This window comes from Dermochelys coriacea, chromosome 2 (genome assembly GCF_009764565.3).
Source record: "Dermochelys coriacea isolate rDerCor1 chromosome 2, rDerCor1.pri.v4, whole genome shotgun sequence".
NCBI lineage: Eukaryota > Metazoa > Chordata > Testudines > Dermochelyidae > Dermochelys > Dermochelys coriacea.
In genome coordinates this window covers 168,834,665-168,860,771 of record NC_050069.1, presented here as the reverse complement: position 1 = coordinate 168,860,771, position 26,107 = coordinate 168,834,665, and the positions used below count along the sequence as shown (strand labels likewise).

Below are 26,107 nucleotides of genomic sequence, written 5' to 3'. Positions count from 1 at the left end.
AGCATGAAGGGGCATACGAATGTTTAGCACATCTGGCATATAAATACCTTGCAATGCCGGCTACAAAAGTGCCATGTAAATGCCTGTTGTCACTTTCTGGTGACAGTCTAAATAAGAAGAGGGCAACGTTATTTCCTGTAAATGTAAACAAACTTGTTTGTCTTAGCGATTGGCTGAACAAGAAGTAGGACTGAGTGGACTCTGAAGTTTTACATTGTTTTGTTTTTAAGTGTAGTTATGTAACAAAACAAAAATCTACATTTGTAAATTGCCCTTTCACGACACAGATTGCACTACAGTACTTGTATGAGGTGAAATGAAAAATACTATTTCTTTTGTTTATCATTTTTACAGGGCAAATATTTATAATAAAAAATAATATACACATTTTGATTTCAATTACAACACAAAATACAATATATATGAAAATGTAGAAAAACATCCAAAATATTTAATAAATTTCAATTGGTATTCTGTTGTTTAACAGTCGGATTAAAACTGTGATTAATTGCGATTATTTTTTTAATCCCAATTAATTTTTTTGAGTTAATCGCGTGAGTTAACTGCGATTAATCGACAGCCCTAATATATATCGAGAGAGAGAGAGAGAAATATTAGTGTATTACAGTTTACTTCATTGTGTCTTGGGTTGCGCTTTTATCACAAAGGGGCTGGTGTCCAAATAAAAAGGAAGTGTTTTCTGCATGTGCAAAAACAAACTGTTGGATGATTCTAAAACACATCCTGTTTGAATCTTGTAATGACTCCAGCTAATATCACCATAGTCAAGTAATTGCTCTGTATTATTGGTACAAAGAGGTTAATTCCCACATAATGGGGCAGAAATATTTCTGAGTGATAATGTGGAATATTGGTTTGGGGACACTGATTGTCCAAAGCCACAATCTGCAGGGCCAGCTGGGCCTTTCTGATGATGTCATAGCTGTTCATCAGCACTCTCTGGGGCATGGCTGCAACCTCATCATCCCTACACCAAGTGTGTTAAATAGGGGGAGGGATAAGTAGGAGAACAAAGGTATCCCAAGTACTTTCTGAGGACAGTTAGGACCAGTGAGATGTGGGGAGAGCGCATTGCTAAACTGCCCAAAATGCCAATCTGCTTTTTCAGCCATTTTCTCTTGTTAAAGCCAAATGAAAAACTGTTGCTTAATGAACATTTAGTTTTTCTAAAAGACAGTGAATTGATTTTGAAAGGGTGATTTGTCACATTGTGTGGGATGGGTCAGTTTAAAACGGTGTAGGAGTAAAAAGAGAAGTAGGTAAACTAACCTAACCTAAACTCCATATTCCCCAAATGAGAAGTGGGCAGCTCTGTTTACCCTTGACTACGCTACTGGTTAAAACTGACATTTTTTCTCCTTTAGCTCTGACAGCTCTGACTCTCTGCAGAGGATGGGAGGGGGAGAAGGGGACTACATAGCCCAGAGAATCTTAGAGAGAAATAGTCAGGAAAAAATTAAACTATTTATATATTTAAATTGTTAGGGGAAAAATGTTTACAACATTTCCCTATTTTCTCCAGTTCTTTCACTGGGAACTAATTTCCCTACTGGAAGGATATGTTACATAAACCTCCATAAAATTGACTTGTTGTTTTTTTTTTAAAGATTAAACCTAAATTTACTAAGCCATATTCCCAACAGAAATAAGCCACTCCAGGGTATGCATTACTGAGGATATGTGTACGCTCCAGAGACTATGTCAGCATAGCCCTGTAGAGTAGACTCAGCCTACGCTGACGGAAGGGTTTTTTTCTGTCATTGTAGGAACACCACCTCCCTGAACAATGATAGCTACCTCAACAGAAGCATTCTTCTGTACACATAGCTGCATCTACACTCGATGCTATGTCAGCATAGCTACATTGGTCAGAGGTGTGTTGTTTTCATACCCGGCTGACGTAATTATGCAGCTATAACTTTCAAGCGTAGACAAAGCCTAAGCTATTAGTTCATGATTCTGGGTGCAGAAGGCACTGGGCCTTTGGCCTCGTTTATCATAAATAGGATTGCCAACCCTCCAGGATTGGCCTGGAGTCTCCAGGAATGAAAGATTAATCTTTAATAAAAGATTATGTCATGTGATGAAATCTCCAGGAATTCGTCCAACTAAAATTGGCATCTGTAATCACAAAGTACTTTGAGGGGTACTCCAAGAGTTTACACCAGTTTCTGGCTAATAGTTAGAGTTTCCAACCTGCTATGGCTTCACTTTGTAAGCTGACTTTTGCAAAGTTTCCATGGCCTAATACAGAATTTGCATATATAATTTTCCTCTATCTGGTCTACATTCAACTTAATGTGAGGGTATCATAAAGTGTCAAGGATTTGATATTTTCCCATTGCTCTTGGCATATTCTAGTTCCTCAGTCAGGTTTTCTGGACGCACCACCTCTTTTCACTAACTAGTCAGAGGAGCTGTTTCTAGACAAATGATTTATCAGTCTTTATTTAAAAAAACAACAATAGTCTTTTGCTGATACAGACTAACATGGCTACCACTCTGAAACCAGTCTTTATTTGTGTCTTTTCTTCCCTTTCTGTTCCTTTTTACACTCTTTTCTCTGTTTTCTCTTACTCTTCAGTATTTTTCTCCCTACTATGTTGTCTCTGATTTCCACTTCTTCCACATTGTCTCTCTCATCTCCTCTTTCAGATCCCCATTTGTATTGTCACCAATCTCGCCAGCCCCTACTCAGATTCTGTCATTGCTTTCCTCCCACTATGGTCTGGGTGCATGGCTCCAATAGATCCACTCTGCCTTGGATTCCCACTGGGACTGCCTCTCAAATCCTCAAGAAGGTGGGAGGGCTGGTTGAAATATAATACAGCATCAGGCCATATGAACTTTGCTGCAGTTTGCTCATGTGGCAGGAGGGTGTGAGGCACATTGTACCTGCCTACCACACCCTATCCTCACCTCCTCCCTAGCCTTGGCTCCACAACCAGTTTCACTGCTTATTATTAAATTATTTTAGGCAGGGCTGGTAGCACTCCCTATTACATGTATGTCTACTTTATGAAATTAGGTCAAATTTATAGAAGTGGATTTTTCAGAAAGTGATTTTATACAGTCAATTGTGTGTGTCCCCGCTAAGCACATTAAGTCGGTGGAGTGCGTCCACAGTACCGAGACTAGCGTCGACTTTCGGAGCATTGCACTGTGAGTAGCTATCCCACAGTTCCTGTAGTCTCCTGTAGTCTTCCGCTCCTTGGAATTCTAGGTTGAGTTCCCAATGCGTGATGGGGCAAAAACATTGTCGCGGGTGGTTTTGGGTACATGTTGTCAGTCGTCCCTCCCTCCGTGAAAGCAATGACAGACAATCGTTTTCGCCTTTTTTCCGTGTGCGCGCCATACTGCTTTCAGCAGTCAGTGCAGTAGGGCTGTAAACTGTCATCATCGAACAACCACTTCCACTGCCACTCTGCTCTCCTGGTGCTATGAATCCACCTTGCAGGTCCTCTATATGACTGTCATCATCCACTGCTTCTGCTGCCACTCTGCCCTCCTGGTGGTCTCGCAGGTTTTCAAATTGACCTTCATCATCCGCCGCTTCCGCTACAACTCTGCTCGGCTGCTCTTGTCTCGCCTTACCACGGCAAGCATGCAGCCCGCTCAGCTGTTGTGTCCTGGCAGCAGACGGTGCAGTAGGTCTGCAAAACTTGTCATCCAACCACCGCTTCCCCTGCAACTCTGCTCTCCTGCAGACGCCATACCATGGCAAGCATGGAGCCCGCTCAGATCACCGCAGCATTTATGAGCATTGTAAACACCTTGCACATTATCCTGCAGTATATGCAGAACCAGAACCTGCAAAAGCAGGTGAAGAGGCGATGGCAGTGCGGTGACAAGAGTGATGAGGACATGGACACAGACTTCTTTCAAAGCACGGGCCCCGGCAATTTGGCCATCCTGGTGGCAATGGGGCAGGCTCATGCCATGGAATGCCAGTTCTGGGCCTGGGAAACAAGCACAGACTGGTGGGACCGCATAGTGTTGCAGGTCTGGGATGATTCCCAGTGGCTGCGAAATTTTCATGGAACTTTGTGACTTGCTTTTCCCTGCCCTGAAGCACAAGAATACCAAGATGAGAGAAGCCCTCACAGTTCACAAGCAAGTGGCGATAGCCCTCTGGAAGCTTGCAACGCCAGACAGCTACCAGTCAGTCGGGAATCAATTTGGAGTGGGCAAATCTACTGTGGGGGCTGCTGTGATGCAAGTAGCCAGCGCAATCACTGAGCTGCTGCTATCAAGGGTAGTGACTCTGGGAAATGTGCAGGTCATAGTGGATGGCTTTGCTGCAATGGGATTCCCTAACCGTGGTGGGGATATAGACAGAATGCATATACCTTTCTTGGGACCGGACCACCAGGGCAGCCAGTACATAAACCGCAAGGGGTACTTTTCAGTGGTGCTGCAAGCACTGCTGGATCACAAGGGACGTTTCACCAACATCAACGTGGGATGGCCGGGAAAGGTACGTGATGCTCGCATCTTCAGGAACTCTGGTCTGTCTGAACAGCTGCAGCAAGGGACTTACTTTCCAGACCAGAAAATAACGGTTGGGGATGTTGAAATGCCTATAGTTATCCTGAGGACCCAGCCTACCCCTTAATGACATGGCCTATGAAGCCGTACACAGGCACCATGGACAGTAGTCAGGAGCTGTTTAATTACAGGTTGAACAAGCGCAGAATGGTGGTAGAATGTGCATTTGGACGTTTAAAAGCTCGCTGGCGCAGTTTACTGACTCGGTTAGACCTCAGCGAAACCAATATTCCCATTGTTATTACTGCTTGCTGTGTGCTCCACAATATCTGTGAGAGTAAGAGGGAGACGTTTATGGCAGGGTGGGAAGTTGAGGCAAATCACCTGGCCGCTGATTACGCGTAGCCAGACACCAGGGCTACTCTGCGCATCAGAGTAGCTTTTAAAACCAATTTCCTGACTGACCAGGCTACTGTGTCACAGTTCTGTTTGTTTCTCCTTGATGAAAACCTTCCCCTTTGGTTCATTCTACTTCCCTGTAAGCCAACCGCCCCCCCTCCCCGCTTTGATCACTGCTTGCAGAGGCAATAAAGTCATTGTTGTTTCAAATTCATGCATTCTTTATTAATTCATCACACAAATAGGGGAATAACTGTCAAGGTAGCCTGGGAGGCGTAGGGGAGGAGGGAAGCACCGGGTGGGGGGGGGAGGAGGGAAGGACAAGGCCACACTGCATTTCATAACTTATTGAATGCCAGCCTTCTGTTGCTTGCACAGTCCTCTGGGGTGGAGTGGTTGGGTGCCTGGAGAGCCCCCCTCACTTTCTTGGGCATCTGGGTGAGGAGGCTATGGAACCTAGGGAGGAGGGCGGTTGATTATGTAAGAAAGGATACAGCCATGGGTAGGAGAATATATAAAAGGAGCGAGGGCGGTGTGGATACTAGTCTAATAGGTTATACTGGCTGTAGAATGACTGTGCCTAATAGGGTACAAAATGTGAGCGAGTCTAAACAGCAAAAATTAAGATGTTTGTACACCAATGCGAGGAGTCTAGGTAACAAAATGGAGGAACTAGAGCTACTGGTGCAGGGAGTGAAACCAGATATTATAGGGATAACAGAAACATGGTGGAATAGTAGTCATGACTGGACTACAGGTATTGAAGGGTATGTGCTCTTTAGGAAAGACAGAAACAAAGCTAAAGGGGGTGGAGTAGCATTGTATATCAATGATGAGGTAGAATGTAAAGAAATAAGAAGCGATGCAATGGATAAGACAGAGTCCGTCTGGGCAAAAATTACACTGGGGAAGAAAACTAGTAAAGCCTCTCCTACGATAGTGCTTGGGGTGTGCTATAGACCTCCGGGATCTAATTTGGATATGGATAGAGCCCTTTTTAATGTCTTTATTAAAGTAAATACTAATGGAAACTGCGTGATCATGGGAGACTTTAACTTCCCAGATATAGACTGGAGGACCAGTGCTAGTAATAATAATAGGGCTCAGATTTTCCTAGATGCGATAGCTGATGGATTCCTTCATCAAGTAGTTGCTGAACCGACTAGAGGGGATGCCATTTTAGATTTAATTTTGGTGAGTAGTGAGGACCTCATAGAAGAAATGGTTGTAGGGGACAATCTTGGCTCAAGTGATCATGAGCTAATTAAGTTCAAACTAAATGGAAGGATTAACAAAAATAAATCTGCAACTAGGGTTTTTGATTTCAAAAGGGCTGACTTTCAAAAATTAAGGAAATTAGTTCGGGAAGTGGATTGGACTGAAGAACTTATGGATCTAAAGGTAGAGGAGGCCTGGGATTACTTTAAATCAAAACTGCAGAAGCTATCGGAAGCCTGTATCCCAAGAAAGGGGAAAAAATTCATAGGAAGGAGTTGTAGACCAAGCTGGATGAGCAAGCATCTTAGGCGATTATGAAGAAGCAGAAAGCATACAGGGAGTGGAAGATGGGAGGGATCAGCAAGGAAAGCTACCTAATTGAGGTCAGAAGATGTAGGGATAAAGTGAGAGAGGCTAAAAGTCGAGTAGAGTTGGACCTTGCAAAATGAATTAAAACCAATAGTAAAAGGTTCTATAGCCATATAAATAAGAAGAAAACTAAGAAGGAAGAAGTGGGGCCGCTTAACACTGAGGATGGAGCGGAGGTTAAAGATAATCTAGGCATGGCCCAATATCTAAACAAATACTTTGCCTCAGTCTTGAATAAGGCTAAAGAGGATCTTGGGGATAATGGTAGCATGACAAATGGGAAGGAGGATATAGAGGTAGATATTACCATATCTGAGGTAGAAGCAAAACTGAAACAGCTTAATGGGACTAAATTGGGGGGCCCAGATAATCTTCATCCAAGAATATTAAAGGAATTGGCACCTGAAATTGCAAGCCCATTAGCAAGAATTTTTAATGCATCTGTAAACTCAGGAATAGTACCGAATGATTGGAGAATTGCTAATATAGTTCTTTTTTTAAGAAAGGAAAAAAAAGTGATCCGGGTAACTACAGGCCAGTTAGTTTGACATCTGTAGTATGCAAGGTCCTGGAAAAAATTTTGAAGGAGAAATTAGTTAAGGACATTGAAGTCAATGGTAAATGGGACAAAATACAACATGGTTTTATAAAAGGTAGATCGTGCCAAACCAACCTAATCTCCTTTTTTGAAAAAGTAACAGATTTTTTAGATGAAGGAAATGCAGTGGATCTAATTTACCTAGACTTCAGTAAGGCGTTTGATACCGTGCCACATGGGGAATTATTAGTTAAATTGGAGAAGATGGGGATCAATATGAACATCAAAAGGTGGATAAGGAATTGGTTAAAGGGGAGACTGCAACGGGTCCTACTGAAAGGCGAACTGTCAGGTTGGAGGGAGGTTACCAGTGGAGTTCCTCAGGGATCGGTTTTGGGACCAATCTTACTTAATCTTTTTATTACTGACCTTGGCACAAGAAGTGGGAGTGTGCTAATAAAGTTTGCAGATGATACAAAGCTGGGAGGTATTGCCAATTCGGAGAAGGATCGGGATATTATACAGGAGGATCTGGATGACCTTGTAAACTGGAGTAATAGTAATAAGATGAAATTTAATAGTGAGAAGTATAAGGTTATGCATTTAGGGATTAATAACAAGAATTTTAGTTATAAGTTGGGGATGCATCAATTGGAAGTAACGGAAGAGGAGAAGGACTTCGGAGTATTGGTTGATCATCGGATGACTATGAGCTGCCAATGTGATATGGCTGTGAAAAAAAGCTAATGCGGTTTTGGGCTGCATCAGGAGAGGCATTTCCAGTAGGGATAAGGAGGTTTTAGTACCGTTATACAAGGCACTGGTGAGACCTCACCTAGAATACTGTGTGCAGTTCTGGTCTCCCATGTTTAAAAAGGATGAATTCAAACTGGAGCAGGTACAGAGAAGGGCTACTAGGATGATCCGAGGAATGGAAAACTTGTCTTATGAAAGGAGACTTAAGGAGCTTGGCTTGTTTAGCCTAACTAAAAGAAGGTTGAGGGGAGATATGATTGCTCTCTATAAATATATCAGAGGGATAAATATAGGAGAGGGAGAGGAATTATTTAAGCTCAGCAGCAATGTGAACACAAGAACAAATGGGTATAAACTGGCCACCAGGAAGTTTAGACTTGAAATCAGACGAAGGTTTTTAACCATCAGAGGAGTGAAGTTTTGGAATAACCTTCCAAGGGAAGCAGTGGGGGCAAAAGATCTATCTGGTTTTAAGATTCTACTCGATAAGTTTATGGAGGAGATGGTATGATGGGATAATGGGATTTTGGTAAGTAATTGATCTTTAAATATTCAGGGTAAATAGGCCAAATCCCCTGAGATGAGATATTAGATGGATGGGATCTGATTTACTATAGAAAATTCTTTCCTGGGTATCTGGCTGGTGAATCTTGCCCATGTGCTCAGGGTTTAGCTGATTGCCATATTTGGGGTCGGGAAGGAATTTTCCTCCAGGGCAGATTGGAGAGGCCCTGAAGGTTTTTTTGCTTTCCTCTGTAGCATGGGGCATGGTTGACTGGAGGGAGGCTTCTCTGCTCCTTGAAGTTTTGAACCATGATTTAAGGACTTCAATAGCTCAGACATGGGTGAGGTTTTTCATAGGAGTGGGTGGGTGACGTTCTGTGGCCTGCGCTGTGCAGGAGGTCGGACTAGATGATCAGAATGGTCCCTTCTGACCTTAGTATCTATGAATCTATTACACGGGCTGCAGTGGCGGTCCGTGGCTTTCCTGCACCTCAACCATGCACCGGATCAGTTTGATCCTCCGGTAGCATTAGCCTTGCATCCTGCCTCCTCTCATCACAGTGCCACCACCTCTCCTGTTGCTCCAGTCATCTATCCTTCACACGTCACTCCTGTCCTCACGTTCATTTTGTGCTTTCCTGGACTCTGACATTGTCTGCCTCCATGCATTCTGCTGGGTTCTTTCAGGGTGGGAGGACTGCATGAGCTCAGAGAACATTTCATTGCGAGTGCGTTTTTTTTCATCTTCTTGTCTGCGCTAGCCTCTGGGACGGAGATGCTAGTGGCAACGTTGAAACATTTGCAGCTGCGTGAGCAAAAAAAGGGAGAGCAAAATTGAAAAAGACACATTGGCCATTTAAAAGGAGGGGCTGATGTTTTCGGGTTAACGTGCAGCATAAACCCAACTAAACCCTCCCCACACCCAATTCTCTGGGATGAGTGCTTCACCCCTTCCCCCACCTCGTGGCTAACAGCAGGGATAATTTCTTTTGAGCCACAGGCAAACATCTCAGCAGGAATGGCCACCTCTGAATGTCCCCTTAATAAAATCCCCCTATTTTAACCACGTGACCATGAATGATATCAGTCTCCTGAGGATAACACAGAGAGATAAAGAACGGATGTTGCTTGAATGCCAGCAAACACCGGGACCACATGCTACCATGCTTTCTTATGCAATGATTCCAGACTACATGCGACTGGCCTGCCATGGTAAAGTGTCCTACCATGGAGGACGCAATAAGGCTGCCCTCCCCAGAAACCTTTTGCAAAGTCTTTGGGAGTACCTCCAGGAGAGCTTCATTGAGATGTCCCTGGAGGATTTCTGCTCTGTCCCCAGACACGTTAACTAACTTTTCCACTAGCTGTACTGGCCACGAATGCATCCCAAGTCTTCAGGGCAAATTAATCACTAAACACGCTTGCTTTTAAACCGTGTATTATATTTACAAAGGCACTCACCAGAGGTGTCTTCTCCACCTTCAAGGTCCGGGAGCCCGGGTTCGGAGGGTATTGGCTCCAGGGTGATAAACAGTTCCTGGCTGTTGGGGAGAACTGTTTCTCCACTTGTCTGGTGTGCGCTATCTTCAACCTTCCCCTCCTCATCATCGTCCTTGTCCCCTGTTGAGTGAGACTCCCTTGCAGGAGTCCACGAATAAGTGTGGGGTAGTTGTAGGGGCACCCCCTCGAATTACATGCAGCTCATCATAGAAGTGGCATGTCTGGGACTCTGACCTCGAGCAGGTGTTTGCCTCTTGGGTTTTTTGGTAGGCTTGCCTGTGCTCCTTAAGTTTCATTTAGCACTGCTGCGGGTCCCTGTTATAGTCTCTGTCCTCCATGCCCTTGGAGATTTTTTTAAATATTTTGGCATTTTGTCTTTTGGAACAGAGTTCTGATAGCACGGATTCATCTCCCCATACAGCGATCAGATCCAGTACCTCCCGTTCGGTCCATGCTGGAGCTCTTTTGTGATTCTGGGACTCCATGGTAACCCCTGCTGATGAGATCTGCACAGTCACCTGTGCTGATCAGCTTGCCATGCTGGCCAAACAGGAAATGAAATTCAAAAGTTTGCGGGGCTTTTCCTGTCTACCTGGCCAGTGCATCCAAGTTGAGAGTGCTGTCCAGAGCAGTCACTATGGAGCACTGTGGGATAGCTCCCGGAGGCCAATACCATTGAATTGCGTCCACACTACCCCAAATTTGACCTGACGGTGTCGATTTCAGCGCTAATCCCCTCATCGGGGAGGAGAACAGAAATCGATTTTAAGAGCCCATTAAGTTGACAAAAATGGCTTCATTGTGTGGACGGGTGCAGGGTTAAATCGATCTAATGCTGCTAAATTCAACTTAAACTCGTAGTGTAGACCAGGGCTAAGATTTCCTAACACGAGCCATTATAAGATCCCATTTTCAGCTCCTTATAACTTTCAAACTTGAACCGTTAGGGCTGAAATTTTCCATGCAGGCTGGTAGGGAAAATACACTGGTTTGCAATGTTAACATTCTTCCAACTTCTTCTTTGAGAAGCTTTAGCACCTCCATGCTTTGGAGCAGGGACTTGAAATTTTGCATGAAATTTTCGAGGAGGGCTGGGTGTCAGGGATGTACTTTTTGCTGGTCCCCTAAAAATATGCTCAAATTTGACCCAGTTGTAAGTCTTTGAAACTTCATAGTGCACATACGCTCAGTAGAATGTCATAGAATTTTGCTGCTAAATTCTCCAAAGATTCTGTGCTCACTGAGCATGCTCCATCCCCTCACAGCTCATGTACATGTACAGATACATGTATCTGGACTGGGCATACACCATCACCACATGGCTGGGCACCTGAATTGAAAGCAGGGAGCCTGTCTCTCTTGTGCTTTCAATGACTCACAACACCTATATCAGGTGTCCAGGCAGTGTGAAGGAGGAAGCCACATGACTTGAATGCAGAGAGGTTGAGAGCAGAATCGGGGGGACTGGGAGGGGAAGGAAAGGAATAAATTGGATCAAGAAGCTTGGTGAGACTGGTACTAAAATTAGAGGAAAGAGAGAAACTGTCACAGAGTTCAGTGCAGGAGGACTGGGAAGGAGAGAGAAAGTGAAGACTGAGACTGGTTGGGTCAGGAGACTGGGAGCTGAGGAAGAGGATGTGATGGGGAGGCTTGAACTTATTGGGCAAGGTGACTGGGAGCTAGCTTGGAGGGGAGATGGGGACTGGTTGTTCTCAGAGACTGGAGTGGGAACTAGTGACAGAAACAGCGTGGGGTGGGGGAAGCAGGTCTGAAGGAGAGCGAGGAGATTGGAACTGGCTGGACAAGGACACTGGGACTGGGAACCAATGGGTGGAGGAATGGGGACAGATGTGAGATAGGTCTGATGAGGAGCTGGGGTGCAAAGCAGAACTGGGACTGGCTGGGTAAAAAGACTGGAGACAAAGAGTTAGGGTTGGGGGAACTGGAACTGGCTGGACCAGGAGCTTGGGACTGGAAATTGCGTGTGGAAGTGAGATTTGGACAGGAAGCTCCGAGGGTGAGACTAGAATTGGCTGGCCAAGAAAAATGGGACTGGGACAAAGGGCAGGGGTGAGGAGGATTGGGAGAGGAACAGGTTGGAGGGGTCAGACTTGGATTAGGGTGGAGGGACAGAGAGAAGTGTCTGTAACCAGTGGTGAGCTGGAGCCGGTTCACACCGCTTCGCTAGAACTGGTTGTTAAATTTGGAAGCCCTTTTAGAACCCGTTGTTCCTCAAGGTTCTAAAAGGGCTTCTAAATTTAACCGGCCAAAAGTGACACCTCCAGCCCTGGAGCACCCATGGCGAAAATTTGGTGGGTGCAGAGCACCCACCGGCAGCTCCCGGCCACACCTCTGGCCCCAACTCACCTCTGCTCTGCCTCCGCCTCCTCCCCTGAAAGCACCGCCCCGCTCTGCTTCTCCGCCCCCCCCCAGGCTTCCCACGAACCAGCTGTTAGCGCGGGAAGCAGGGACGGGCTGAGAAGCAGACGGCGGCTTCACACTCAGGCCCAGGGAGGCAGAGGTGAGCTGGGGCAGGGGGGCACGAGGAGGGCTGCCCACACCGCAGCAGGTAACCCAGGGTGGGGGGCGTGCAGGGGAACCGCTCCCAGCCCCAGAGCCAGAGCCACTTTTGATGTGATCAGTTGGGGGAGCGGCCGCTCCTCCTGCTCCGCGCCTAGCTACACTACCCCGCCCCTAGGAGCCAGAGGGACCTGCCGGATGCTTCCTGGGAGCTGCCCCAGGTTAGTACCGCCGGGACTCCCCACCTCACCCCCCGGCAGGTCCCTCTGGCACTTAGGGGTGGGGTGGGTACCCACTACGGTGGCCCATGAGACCCTCCTGCCTGGTTCTCGGGACAGTCAGGGGACAGGGGAGGGGGATGGATGGGGCAGGGGTCCTGGGGCGGGGTGCGTCAAGGAATACGACGGGTTGGATGAGTCAGGAGTCCCGGGGGGGGGGGGTGGGGGGGCAACGACCCCCTCGTGGGATGAGGAGGGAACCCGTTGTTAAGATTTTGGCAGCTCATCACTGTCTGTAACCATTAAAGGAAACACTCCTCTCCAGAGTGTAGAATGGAACTCAAGATTCCATAATCTCACTATTCTTCTGCTGTCAGCAAATATCTATGAAACCCACAGGAAAGATGTGTGTCTCATCTCACTCTTGTGCTGGTCCACATAGAAGATGACAACCTACTACTACTATCATTACTCTTAAGAGGCACGGGTCTGCATGGTAAATCTAAGACTTACACTCTACTGATGAACCACATAGGCATCAGTATGATGCCACATGATGAAATTTGTTTTTTTCAGTTTGCTTTAAAAAAACAAACAAGCTAGAAAATTGCACACACACACACTCACAAACTGCATTAAAAGAACATTAGTAAGGTTGTAAAGTCAAGCACTCAAAAGTTATAAAATGCCAATATTAAGGTTTTCTGTACAACCCTTCATTTGGCCCCCCATGTGTGTATTACTCTTGGGGGGATTCTGCACCAAAAAAATAAAAATTTGGAGCACAGTATTTTAAAATTCTGCCTATTTTATTTCTCAAAATAACAATATAATCATTCCAGTTTCAATAATTTTGGTAATTTATTTCAAAATACCTGTCTGTAATAATACAGACAAAAAAGATTCTGATATATACACACACAAATAGATTTCTTATTAGGCATATTAATAGAGAATGTTGAGTAATTCATTTAAATTACAATACAGAACTGCATTTCCTGCATCCACCAGAAGCAATGCAAAGGCTTGGGGGAGTCAGGGGTAACGAAGGAGCTGAGGGAGAGGGAAGGAGCCTGGAGTGAACCTGGAAGGTTGTTGGGTGTGGGTGGGAGAAATATGGAACAGGTTTTTTGGGGGGAGGGGCAGGACTGTTCAGGAGTTGAGAAGCCTCCCCCATGCAAACCCTGACTACCCCTAGCATCTCCCATTCAATCAGGCACATCTGCCCCGTCTCTGCACCCCCGCATCCCTATGGGTTTCTGCAGCCTCCTCCCCAATCCCGACGTGTCCCTGCAGTCCTTGTCCCCATGTGGTCTTGAACCCCCACTCCCATTCAGCCCCTGGCTTAACATTGTCACCCCACTAGCTCCTGAGCCTGCACCCCAATTCCCCCCTTTAACCATTCTGAACCCCTGTCTCTGACCCCCCAGCAACCCCATGTTCCCTATTCAGTCTATCCTAACCTGGCTCTGCAGGCAGGGTGCAGTGATGAACTTCTACTCCTGGGGGAATTCTACGCCACTGAGCATGCACAGAATTTTTTTCCCCACAGAAAATACATTCTGTCCCAGTGCTGCAGTTCTGCCTTTTGCCCACCAGAAGCCACTGTGTCACCAGAACAGCTGGCTGCGTTCATGATGCTGGCTGTTCTGATGCCACAGCAGCCTTTGGTGGGTGAAAGGTGGAACCACAGCACTTCTTGGGCAGAATGTATTTTCTGCGAGAGAAAAAAATTCTGTGCCAGACATGAATTCTGCACATGCACAGTGGCACAGAATTCCCCCAGAAGTGCAGTCTTTAACTGTATAACCATATAGTGTTTTTTCCACAGGACTCCTGCCTCATTTAATTCAGTGCACAGATTGGACTTGCTCTGGGGATGAATCAGGGTTGTGTAGTTAAGGAGGTTGTTGTCTGTAGGACCCCTGCCTCATTTACTGAAGAAGTTGGAAGATGAATGAAAAAGGGAGTTGCAGGAAGACACAGGATGGTCTCATGTTAAGGTTTCTATGCCACAAAGTTCCAGTGTTATGGCGGGCAAGTCACTTAAACTAAATTTTTCACAGATGGTCAGTAATTGTGTGTTCCTCATTTTCTGGCTGCCCATTTTGAGAGGCTGAGGTCTGATTTGCAGAAGTGCTGAATGCTTACAGATACCTTGAAGTCAATGAGAGATGCACTTTGAACATATAAAGGGCTATATACTGCTACATGCTACAAAATCTCAGATTCTAGGAGTCCCAAATTTTGCACCCAAAACTAGTGTGTCTCAGTTCCCATTTGTAAAATGGGTGATAATACCACCCTTTCATCTCACAGAGAAGCTGTGAAAAATAAATGAATGTTTATGAATCACTCGGTTTCTATAGTGATGAGGACCATAGAAAAACCCATGGGGAAATTAATAATTCTCTGTTTTGAACAAGGTTTGAATATTATGCAGTAAATAAGGCCTGGGATCACACATTGAACAATGAGGATAAAACAAAATATTGAATAGCTGCTCATTTAATGAGCACAGTCCATCCTGTACACTGAATGAGGCAGGGGTCTATTGGAAAAAAACAGCATGTGATCATGTCACTAAAGACTGTCTCATAATGGGTACACACAAGGGGTTGAGTTAAAGATGCACAGGCAACCTTAATTCTGGCTTTTTCTAACTTTCGAGCACTAGGTTTTACAACCTTAATAATGTTATTTTAAAATAGCTTTTTTTAGTTTAATATATATTTTCCACTTCCATGACAGAAACAACTTAATTCATCTCTCCAACCCTCACCTTGAGAAAATGAAAGACGATATCCTGTACCATTTTGCTCTTGGGACTAGCACCCATGATTTTCCTGCCTTGTTTGGAGATGTAAAGGTAAGAACCTTGCTTTCATTCTGGAAGTTTAAACATGTCAGCAGACTGTGCAACTCCTACTAAAATTGAATTGTGTCCAGGATGAGATTAAAGACAGTGGCATGAATCAGTTTGAGAAATGCATGGAAAGAAGGTAAGACCTTCTCAGTGGGAACGCTGGCATGATCATACAATTTTTAGACTTACCAGAGCTATCAAAATCTCATTTTGTGATTATTGGGCCAAATGCTGAAGTCCCTACTCAGACTTCAGTCAGGCAAATCTCCCTTGTGAGGCCTTACTCTGTTCCCACTGAAGTCAATACCAAACTTTCACTCATTTCAGTGGGAGCAGGTTCAAGGTCTTAGTGGCCTAGTTGATGTTTTATATGGGTGAGGACTGAGCGGGTACAGAGGCTTTGGCCCATGTTGCATTTACTGAGTACACTAGCATTTTGTCCTGCTTTTGCATCTACTGTGGTAGCTTCTTGTACAAGGTTTATATGAAGTGAGATGAGTTGCCCAATCCATTACAAACAAAAACCCCATACCTGAAATAACACTCCTGAGGTGACAGAAAGTGCCTCATTTGCAAGTCCCATTTTTAATGTATATTTTATACATTAACTGCCTTCCTTTTTAGGACACAATGCTACTAGCAAAAGTGTTACAGCAGTGGTGGGAAACCTGCGGCCCATCAGGGTAATCCACTGGCAGGCCGCAAGATAGTGTTTACATTGATCGTCTGCAGGCACGGCCGCTCGAATCTCCCAGTGGTCGCGGTTTGCCGTTCCCGGCCAATGGGAGCTGTGGAAAGCGGCGGCCAGCACATCCCTGCAGCACACGCCACTCGTTGCAGCTCCCATTGGCTGAGAACTGCGAACTGCGGCCACTGGGAGCTGCAGGCGGCCATACCTGCGGACAGTCAGTGTAAACACTGTCTTGCAGCCTGCCAGTGGATTACCCTCACGGGCCGTGTGTGGCCTGTGGGCTGCAGGTTGCCCACCACTGTGTTACAATGTGTGTGCCCTGGAAATGGGTTCTGTGTGAATACTGTATCAGAAATAAATCTCATAGTCTTATTTAGGCTTGCTGTTTGAACTCTTGGGTTTGGCAATACCAGTATATTCCAAATGGGAAGTGCTATCTCAGCCTTAGGGTTCATTCCTAGCGAGTTCTCTATATGCCAATACAGTTATGGAGCCCTCCCTACCTTGGCCTATTCAGATCATTTCTCCTTCACATCCAGTCTGCCTCTGGTAGCTATTATTAAAAACACTCTCCAATACAAAACACCATTTTAAATGTATGTAGTGCGAGTTCTACATTTTGTACTATACCAATGGAATTCCATTGTCAGGCAATGACAAAGAACTTGTGAGACTATTTAAGCCTTATTTTCAAACATTTATCTTTTCAGACCTCTACAAGGAATGTAATAATAAAAATAATGTAATTGGGAATAATTCAGATTAAACCTTTTGCATTATCATATTTACCTTTCCCTGTTCTTGAATATGCCGCATCATGTAGTCAGCTGCATAATTGTTGTCGTTTGTTGAATTCTGTCCATGCTAGTTTGTATGTGTTGGAGGAAGCCCTTCACGGATGAAAGGTTTTATCACCTACATAGCTGAAGAGCTCGGACTTGGGAGCGTTGGTGCTGACTATCCCAACATCTGTGAAGGAACTGACCGTTACACGATGTACAAAGTAGGACCCGTGTTATCAGTCAGTGTAAGTATTAAGCATTAAGGGAAGGGGGGCAGGAATTAGATTTGTCAGTGCTTCTAAAGAAAAGGACAAGGCCTAGTCCTTGATTTTTGTTTTGAGTGTTCCTGAAGTAGAAGAACAGAATGTTTTTCAATATACAATGCAGTAGTTGCAACTGAATCAACAATTTAAGCACATTTTAAATGGCACATGAATATATATTTCTTTTCAATATTTCTTTAGAGGATATACATCCAAATTTTCAGGTCTACTTCAGTGGTGCAAAGTAGCTGGAAAGCTGGCTCAGCCAGCTCCTTCATAATTCCTCCCATGTAAGGGTAACCACTGAGTCACAATAGATGCAATGGCTTTATGCCACCTCTCCTTCCAGATCCCAGGGTAGTAAGGCTTTCCAAGGAGAAAGGGGCCACGGCTGGCATATTCCTAGTGATTCCTGGCTGCCACAACAATCTTTTGTAATCATGAGCAGCATGTTTTCTACCCTATTGGTCCTATGCTAGGGACAACACAGAGACTGCTTACACTCAGTGCAGATGGGGAAGGAAAAAAGGTGGCTGTTTTTTAGCTATGGCTGAGGATCCAGGGTTAGATTTTCAAAAGGTACTTAGATAGCTTAGGAGTACAAGTACCAATGAAAGTCTATGGGACTTGTGCTGCTAAGTCACAAACTATGTCTCCTATGTAATAAAAGACTCATGGCACAGTTGCAGCTGGCTTGGGTCAGGAGACTTAGACTTGTGGGGCTCGAGCTGTGGGCTAAAAATGACAGTGCAGATGTTCGGACTCAGACTGGAGCATGGGCTCTGAGACCACTGCAAGCCTGGGCTCCAGCACAAGCCCAAACGTCTACATTGCAATTTTTAGCCTTGCAGCCCAAGCCCTGTGAGCTTGAGTTAGTTGACCCGGGTTCTGAGACTTGGTGCTGCGGGTTTTTTATTGCAGTGTGGACATACCCAAAAGCACTTTTGAAAACCTACCCATAGCATCAACTCTACAACTGTGGCCCTATTGTGCTCTCTTCCCCTGAAGGTGTGAATTGTCACATCATGATGTAAGCTGGAGCAGACTCAGCCTTGTGAACTTTATGACTGTACCACAGCCTCCACCATTTGTAATTTGGAATCACCAGTGTTTCAGGTCATTAAGAACTAGTGTGAACATTGCTCTTGGACCACGTAGAATCTTTGTGAGGGCATGTAACTGTAAAAGTTTAGAATGGGACTCATGTTTAGAATATAGAGAATATAACATTTTAAAAATTAACATAACCCATGGTATTAGGGAACAATGAACCTGATCCAAAGTCCATTGAAGTCAATAGGAGTCTTTCCATTGACCACAATAAACTTCTGCCCTGCCCCATAGGTTAGGTTTGTACAAAGATTACTTTTGCATGTATTTTTCATAGTAATTCATTAAAGAGATCTGCTCCAGTTCCCAACTCTTCTGTTAATAAAGTATATGAATGTTCAATGTGACTTTCTGATTTCATTTCAGCATGGTATGGGCATTCCCTCTATTGCAATCATGTTACATGAGTTGATGAAGCTGTTGTATCACTCCAAGTGTTCCAACGTAACCATTATTCGCATTGGCACCTCAGGTGGAATAGGTATTTCCCCTTGATATTTCTCTTTTCTTGAAATTAAAGCATCTCTGTAGCTAAAGGTTTATAAAACAGAGGCATAATAATGATAATATCTAACACTTATCTCATTTTCAGATGGCTTTACAAATTAATTAATGCTCATAAAGTTTGGTGAATATTTATTAGGTAAATATTAACATCCACACCTTACAGATAAAGCAGAGGTTAAAAGGTGACTTGCAAAGGAAAATAAATTGGATTTGTTCCCTCTTTTCCTTCTTTATGATGTACAAAGAAGTCCTGAAGATTTTTTTTTAAATATTTTGCTTGGTTTTTACATTAACAATTCTGTTCCTGTCTATCCTGAATGTTTCTCTGATAACTGGAGAACTAGTGAAATGCTGACACAAGAGTTAAGAGAGTGAAAGCTGAACAACTGAAAGAGAGTTTTAATCAGACTGTGTAAAATTTTTACTTGTTTTTGTTAATATCTATTTGATTCAAATAATTAAACATTTTGAATAAAGGGGGACTAGATTCAAGATTCAGCAATAATACCTCTTAAATTAAGGTGTCAGAGCTAACATTATACATCCCTGAGAAGTCCTCCATCCAAATAAGGGAGCACCGAAATTGACATTCCTGTTTGTTCTAATATTAAGCAAAGTGGAAGAAATTCCTTTCAAGGCTTCTTCAAGGCATCATAGAGAAATGAACAAGAATGCAAGTACAATATTTTAAAAAACACACCCCTTTTTAGGGTTTTAAGATCATCTTTAAAATACTGGTACAGTCCCAGTGAGTGGATCTTAGTTCTGCTATAGGACACATGAGTTCCTATCTTTCATGCCATAGTTCAGAATTCTGGATCATGAGAGAGGGAGAAAGAGAGAGAGAGAATGTTCAGGTTTTCAGTCATATACAGTACTCTTATTTTTCCTTAGACCTAATTACCCATCAGATAAAGAATTATTTGATTTATATAATTTTATAATAAATGACAGGAAAATGTGCTTGAGTGAAGAGATCTGCAGCAAGCTGGAGAAAAGATCATTCATGCCCTATGTGAAACATTCCCTTAACAGTTGGGATTTGTCAGACCATTAAGATTATTTTACAGCTCTTTGTATTGTCCTTTATATAAATACCTTTTTAATTGGCAGTATATTGTGTCTTCTCTATAGAGTTATTTTAAAGCATTTGGAATAAACTACAAACATGCATATAGATCCTAATATTCTCCCATTGAATTTAGTGGCAACTCTCATTGATTTCAGTAGGAACAGGATTGGGCTATAGTATACCTTGTTTACATATGAGCAGAGTGGCTGAACAACTCACTATATATTTTTTTTTTTACAACAGGTCTGGAGCCAGGCTCAGTGGTAATAACCAGTCAATCAGTGGATGCTACCTTCAAGCCTCAATTTGAACAGGTTATTTTAGGAAAGACTATAATTCGTAGTACCAAACTAGATGACCAACTAGCCAAGGAACTGATGCAGTGCAGTAAGGAGATAAATCAGTTCAATACAGTCATTGGAAATACTATGTGCACTTTGGATTTCTATGAAGGTAAGGCTAGCAATAGAACAATAGAAGTAAATTAGTAAGCAGTAACATATGCAAATCAAACTGGATTAGGGGATTTAGGCCCCAATCCAGCAAAGCACTTAAATATATGCTTAACTTTAATGAAATGAGTAGTCTAGTTAATCTTTGCTGTACTGGTGTGTAATTTTGTGGTGTTTCCCCCGCACCCAGTGACTATCTAAAAAAATAGTTGACAATGACTGACAGCTCATAAATTGTATATCTTTTGATTATTGAATTATCAGGGTATTTATTTAGTGGAGTTGCTATAATCGCCATTAGGCCTTATGGAATTTGATAATGAGAGTTATTGGTTGTTTTTTTCTTTTAATTGTTCATGTGTCTAGAAAAAATTCTCTATAAGCAGTCCTGGAAAGAGTTGCTGATTCATCCGTAATTAACCATTAATTGGATAATTGGATGTTACATCAATCGTGCCAGATTTGGGATGGGCAAACATCACGGATTTAAATTTGGGATTGATTTAGATAAGCAACCACAATTTCAGATGTTTCTCTGAACCTCCCAGGTCTACAAACTGAGCTGGAAATCTTGTGAGAGCAAGCTTTCTCCCCAAATATCTGGCACTTCTGCCTCTAGTTGCGGCTGGATATACTGCAAGAATAGCATTGCTTGGGGGACACACAATCCATGGTTCTAGCAGTGCTTAAGGCAGATCTCAAGCAGAACAATGTCGATATGTGGCTTTTTTCACGCACTGTTAGGAAGGATAATGAGTCCGTGGTCCAGTCAATGGGTCCTAAAAGCACACCAACAGGTTTCCTACAGATGCTACCAAATCTACTACAAAACTTGCAAACAGGCAGAGAACCTCAGCTTTGGGAATTCAGTTCCTGAAAACAAAAAATATGACAACTAGAGAACTGTAAAGTTTATTTTGGCTGTATGCAGTCTAACACTGCTGAGCTGGAATAAGCTAACTCTTTCCTAAAAATAGGCACCAATAAGGTCCAATTTAAAAAAAAAAACTCTTGATTTCTCCTTATATTAAAAAGTCTTCTCAGCATCAAAAGGGCTGAGATTATTCCTTCTCTCACTGCATCAGAAAGGCATTAGCAGATCTCGATGCTTTTTTAGAGGACTGTTAAATTCAAACATAATCAATACATCAAACTAGCCAAGAGGAAATGTCACCATTAAAATTTGACACTTAATTCATCTGAGGGACTATAACCTACATTTTCCAGTTTATGAATTTGATAATTTAGTTGGTCTTTTCATATCTAATTACCCTGATCCTAAATCCAAATAATAAACTAATAAATTACCTTTATAGCGTGCCTTTTAAGTGAAAATTGAGCTTAGTGCAGTGATAAAAATTAGGAAGAGTATATTAGTAATTGTAGAAATCTTGTGTCCCTCAGAAACTGAAACTCCCCCTATACTTTCATCAGCAAACACACAAAAAAATCTATATTTATATGCTTTGTAGGCCAAGCCCGTCTGGATGGTGCAATCTGCTTATATACTGAAGAAGAGAAATTGCAGTATTTGAAGGCAGCTTATGATGCTGGAGTCCGAAACATTGAGATGGAATCTTCAGTTTTTGCTGCTATTTGTAATCTTAGTGGTGTCAGAGGTAATTGGATATATGGCATTTTATTTAGACTGAATCGTCTGTGTTGCATAAAACGTATAGTGTACAGAGTTTCAGAGCATTAAATTCATTGCAGTGGAAAGTTGCGATACTGCACTATTTGCATATATGATTATAAATATTTATAGATGCTGTTAAGTTTATTTTAATATGATTTGCTAGAACTTTGCAGTGTGTGTGGGTCTATGTAAAGCCCCTCACACAAAGCTCTGATTCAGTTTAGTCCTGATTAGTTGCTATTCCAGCTCTTGCCTTGCACTGAGAAGTAACCATTCAAGTATCAAAGTATGAGAAGGGACCAGGGGTGAAAGTAACTTAACAGACTTACTAGTACACAGGGCGGCCGGGGTCCTGGGGGGGAGGGGCTCAACCAGAAGGGGGAGGGCCTCGAACAGAAGGGACGGGGCTGGGGCCAGACTTTCTCAGCCAGCCCTTCAGCATGGCCCGGCAGTGATTTAAAGCAGGGGTCTCAAACTCAATTTACCTTAGAGCCAGTGCCAGTCCTTAAATCCTCCCAGTGGGCCAATAATGTCACTGAAGATGGTGTTCACGCCACCTCCCAGCCCGTTTCAATGTCTTCCTTTTCTAACTGGTCTGAGATACGAGAGCATGACTTCTTGTGAGGAGTTTACCACCTCTTTTTCTCCCACTTTTTTCCTCCTCGGGAAGCCCACACTGCATTTGCTCTCTTCATCACTATTGTTACCCACAGTAGTTGGATTCAAGCTAGCTCAGGTATGTTAGTCCATGCACAGCTTTTGCTGTGTAGACATACCCTTATTCTCTGATGCAATTTTACCAATCTGACATCTTGACACACTTCTTGAAAAAAAAAAATCCCATTCAGAAAAAAGTTCTAATGATGCAATGATCTGAATGTGACCATATGTTGGAGCAGCTCCATTGACTTTACTAATGGCTTGATAGATTGCTTCAAACTATTAGTAATTTTTAAACAACATCTCAAGTGAGATAGGTACTTAATCCAGTTATTTATTATAAGATGTGATTTCCATTGTCAACTGCTCAAACCCATCACTGAAACTATTAGTTTTCTTGGCTTTATCTCCTCTTGTCTGTTTTGATACCTCAAATGCTGGTGTACAAATAGAAGATGCTCTAATGCTTTCTCACGGTGAAAGTTACCTAAATGTCATTTCTAACAAACATTATTTCTTTTATCTCTAGCTGCTGTGGTGTGTGTCACACTTCTGAATCGACTTGAAGGGGATCAGATTAGCAGCTTGCATGATGTACTTGTGGAGTATCAGCAGAGACCGCTGAAATTAGTGGGACACTTTATTAAGAAGTGCCTTGGGAAAGAGTGATGTACCCACCCTTTGCTGATTATTAGCAGAAGGCTAGTATTCCTTCTGACTTGAAACAGTGCTCATAACTATAAATGCCTATAAAATCTTTTTTTACCTCATGATAGCTTACACGAACCAAAATGCACTAAAATTAATTATTAATAGCTGTATGTTTCAATAGCAGAACATGCTGAATAATTTTAAATGAAGATTTACCTTATTTGTATATCAGAAGACATAAGTTTTACATTTTTCTGTATACAGTAACTGCTCGCTTAACATTGTAGTTATGTTCCTGAAAAATGCTATTTTAAGTGAAACGATGTTAAACGAATCCAGTTTCCCCATAAAAATTAATGTAAATTGGAGGGGTTAGGTTCCAGGGAAACTTTTTTCACCACACACACAGTATAAATTTTAAACAAACAATTTAATGCTGTACACAGCAATGATGATTGTGAAGCTTGGTTGAGGTGGTGGAGTCAGAGGGTGGGATATTTCACAGGGAATGCCTTACTGCTAATAATGAACTAGCACTTGGCTGAGCCTTCAAGGGTTAACATGTTATTGTTAATGTAGCCTCACACTCTACAAGGCAGCAGCAATGGAGGGAAGAGACACAGTATTGCAGAGAGAGAGACGCTCATTGCCCCTTTAAGTAAAGTGACCCCACTCTAAATACACTGCCTTTTAAAGTAGATCAGCAAGTTGAGACAGCAGCCAGCAAACTCCCTCAGTCCTGAGCCCTGTAGTGTGTCCCCCCTCTCTGTAGAGATGGGGTACAGAAACAGGGGCCAGGAGCTGGGGGAGGGGGACACCCTGACATTAGTACCTCGCTTTTCCTCATCCCCCCACACACACAGCAAGCAGGAGGCTCCTGGGAGCAGCTCCAAGGCAGAGGGCAGGAGCAGCACATGGCAGTGTGGGGGGGGGGGGGTGGGGGTGGGGGAGGCGGCAGCTGAGCTGCCAGGCAGTTGATGGCCTGTTGAGAGGTTGCTGCACAGTTCGCTTAGGGGAGCATGGAGCTGAGAGGGGGGCTGCCAGTCCACCCTGGTTCCAAGCCCCCCACCAGCTAGCTGTAATGAGCTGCTCTTCCTGCAAGCAGTGGACAAAGCAGGCGGCTGCCAAACAGCGTTATAAGGGAGCACTGCACAACTTTTAACAAGCATGTTCCCTAAGTGATCAGCAACATAACAACAAAACAACGTTAACTGGGACCATGTTAAGTGAGGAGTTACTGTATTAGAAATTAGCCCTAATGTACAGGATTAGACTATGGTAATATATAAAAAAAGCTTTATTTATTCATTCTTGCAAGAAGAACATGTTAAGTGTTTACATAGCCAAACATTAAAACTAGCTTCAAAAGAAGAGCTAAATTCATTACATCAAAATGCCATGTAAATAGTTATCACTGCCTTTTATACTCTTATTTCACACAACTGATCTGGCAAAAACAAGGTCCACTGTAAATCCTTACTGTGTTTCATATTTAGTAATCTTTGAGTAAACTGCATTATTTTCACCTCAGTAAAAAATTCATGAAATGACAAAGCCTGGGACTGAATTTCCAAACCATTCCTCAGCTCCCAAGCCATGATTCAACAAGGCCATTTGTACTTGACTTTAAACATGTGCTTAAATCCACACATATTCAGTAAAGCACTTAAGCTTGTTTTTAAGTCCCATATCTTAAATTAATCACGTGCCTAAGTGCTTTGATGAATCAAGGGACTTCAATGAGAATTGAAGGCACTCACAGGAGATATACACTATACTCAAGATTGGGGATGGGTGACATGTTTTCTCTCTCCTGATTATTTAACAGTCACCACCTTTCTTCTTAACTTACCTTCACCTCCACATCTTCAGGGAATGGCAGTCACTCCTACAATCATTAATGGTTCTTTTGGAGAATTCTGGAATGCCTTCAGCTATTGAAACAAATCCACATCTGATGTCTCCAAAGAGCATCTCTGAGTTCCTCCATTACTATCACCCTGGGCCTCATAATGGCTCTTTTTAAAATTGCTCTTTTTACAACTATAGACTCTGGATAACCAAGAAAAACTGTCTGTCCTGCAATGGATGGTGCAAATGGGACAGGAGTAATACTTGAGAATGGAGAGAGGTAAATAGTGGTGTCCCCCAGGGGTCTGTACTGGGCCCAGTCCTATTCAACATATTCATTAATGATCTGGGAAAGGGGGTGAAAAGTAAGGTGGCAACATTTGCAGATTATATAAAACTAGTCAAGATAAGTCCAAAGCTAACTATGAAGAGTTACAAAGGGATCTCACAAAACTGGGTGACTGGGCAACAAAATGGCAGATGAAATTCAGTGTTGATAAATACAAAGTAACACACACTGGAAAAACATAATCCCAGCTATACATATAAAATGATGTGGTCTAAATTAGCCTTTGCCACTCAAGAAAGAGATTTTGAAGTCGTTGTGGATAGTTCTCTGAAAACATCCACTCAATGTGCAGCGGCAGTCAAAAAACCTAACAGAATGTTGGAATCATTAGGAAAGGGATAGATAATACAACAGAAAATATCATATTGCCTCTATATAAATCCATGGTATGCCCACATTTTGGATACTGTGTGCAGATCTGGTCACCCCATCTCAAAAAAGATATTGGAATTGGAAAAGGTACAGAAAAGAGCAACAAAAATGATTAGGGGTATGGAACAGCATCATTTGAGGAGAGATTAATAAACTGGGACTTTTCGTCTTGGAAAAAAGAGATGACGGTGGGATACAATAGAGATCTATAAAATCATGACTGGTGTGGAGAAAGTAAATAAGGAAGTGTTATTTACTCCTTCTCACAACACAAGAACTAGGGATCACCAAATGAAATTAATAGGCAGCATGTT

At 43.1% G+C, this 26,107-nt stretch overlaps 1 protein-coding gene across 2 annotated transcripts in view; it reads left to right on the top strand.

Annotated features, from left to right (window-relative positions):
* The window catches only part of UPP1 (uridine phosphorylase 1), a 45,275-nt gene that overhangs the window by 4,951 nt on the left and 14,217 nt on the right, over positions 1–26,107 (top strand). Inside the window, exons 3-8 of one of the 2 annotated variants that reach the window (XR_006279164.1) lie at positions 15,283–15,400; positions 16,957–17,115; positions 18,610–18,724; positions 20,066–20,275; positions 21,747–21,893; positions 23,100–23,271. Coding sequence is in view for 1 of the 2 variants with exons in the window: in XM_038391932.2 (XP_038247860.1) it covers positions 15,283–15,400; positions 16,957–17,115; positions 18,610–18,724; positions 20,066–20,275; positions 21,747–21,893; positions 23,100–23,239 (889 nt within the window). In the remaining variant the exon portion in view is untranslated. Of the gene's footprint in view, positions 1–15,282; positions 15,401–16,956; positions 17,116–18,609; positions 18,725–20,065; positions 20,276–21,746; positions 21,894–23,099; positions 24,530–26,107 lie in introns of those variants that run through there. The other variant, XM_038391932.2, reaches the window with a different exon arrangement.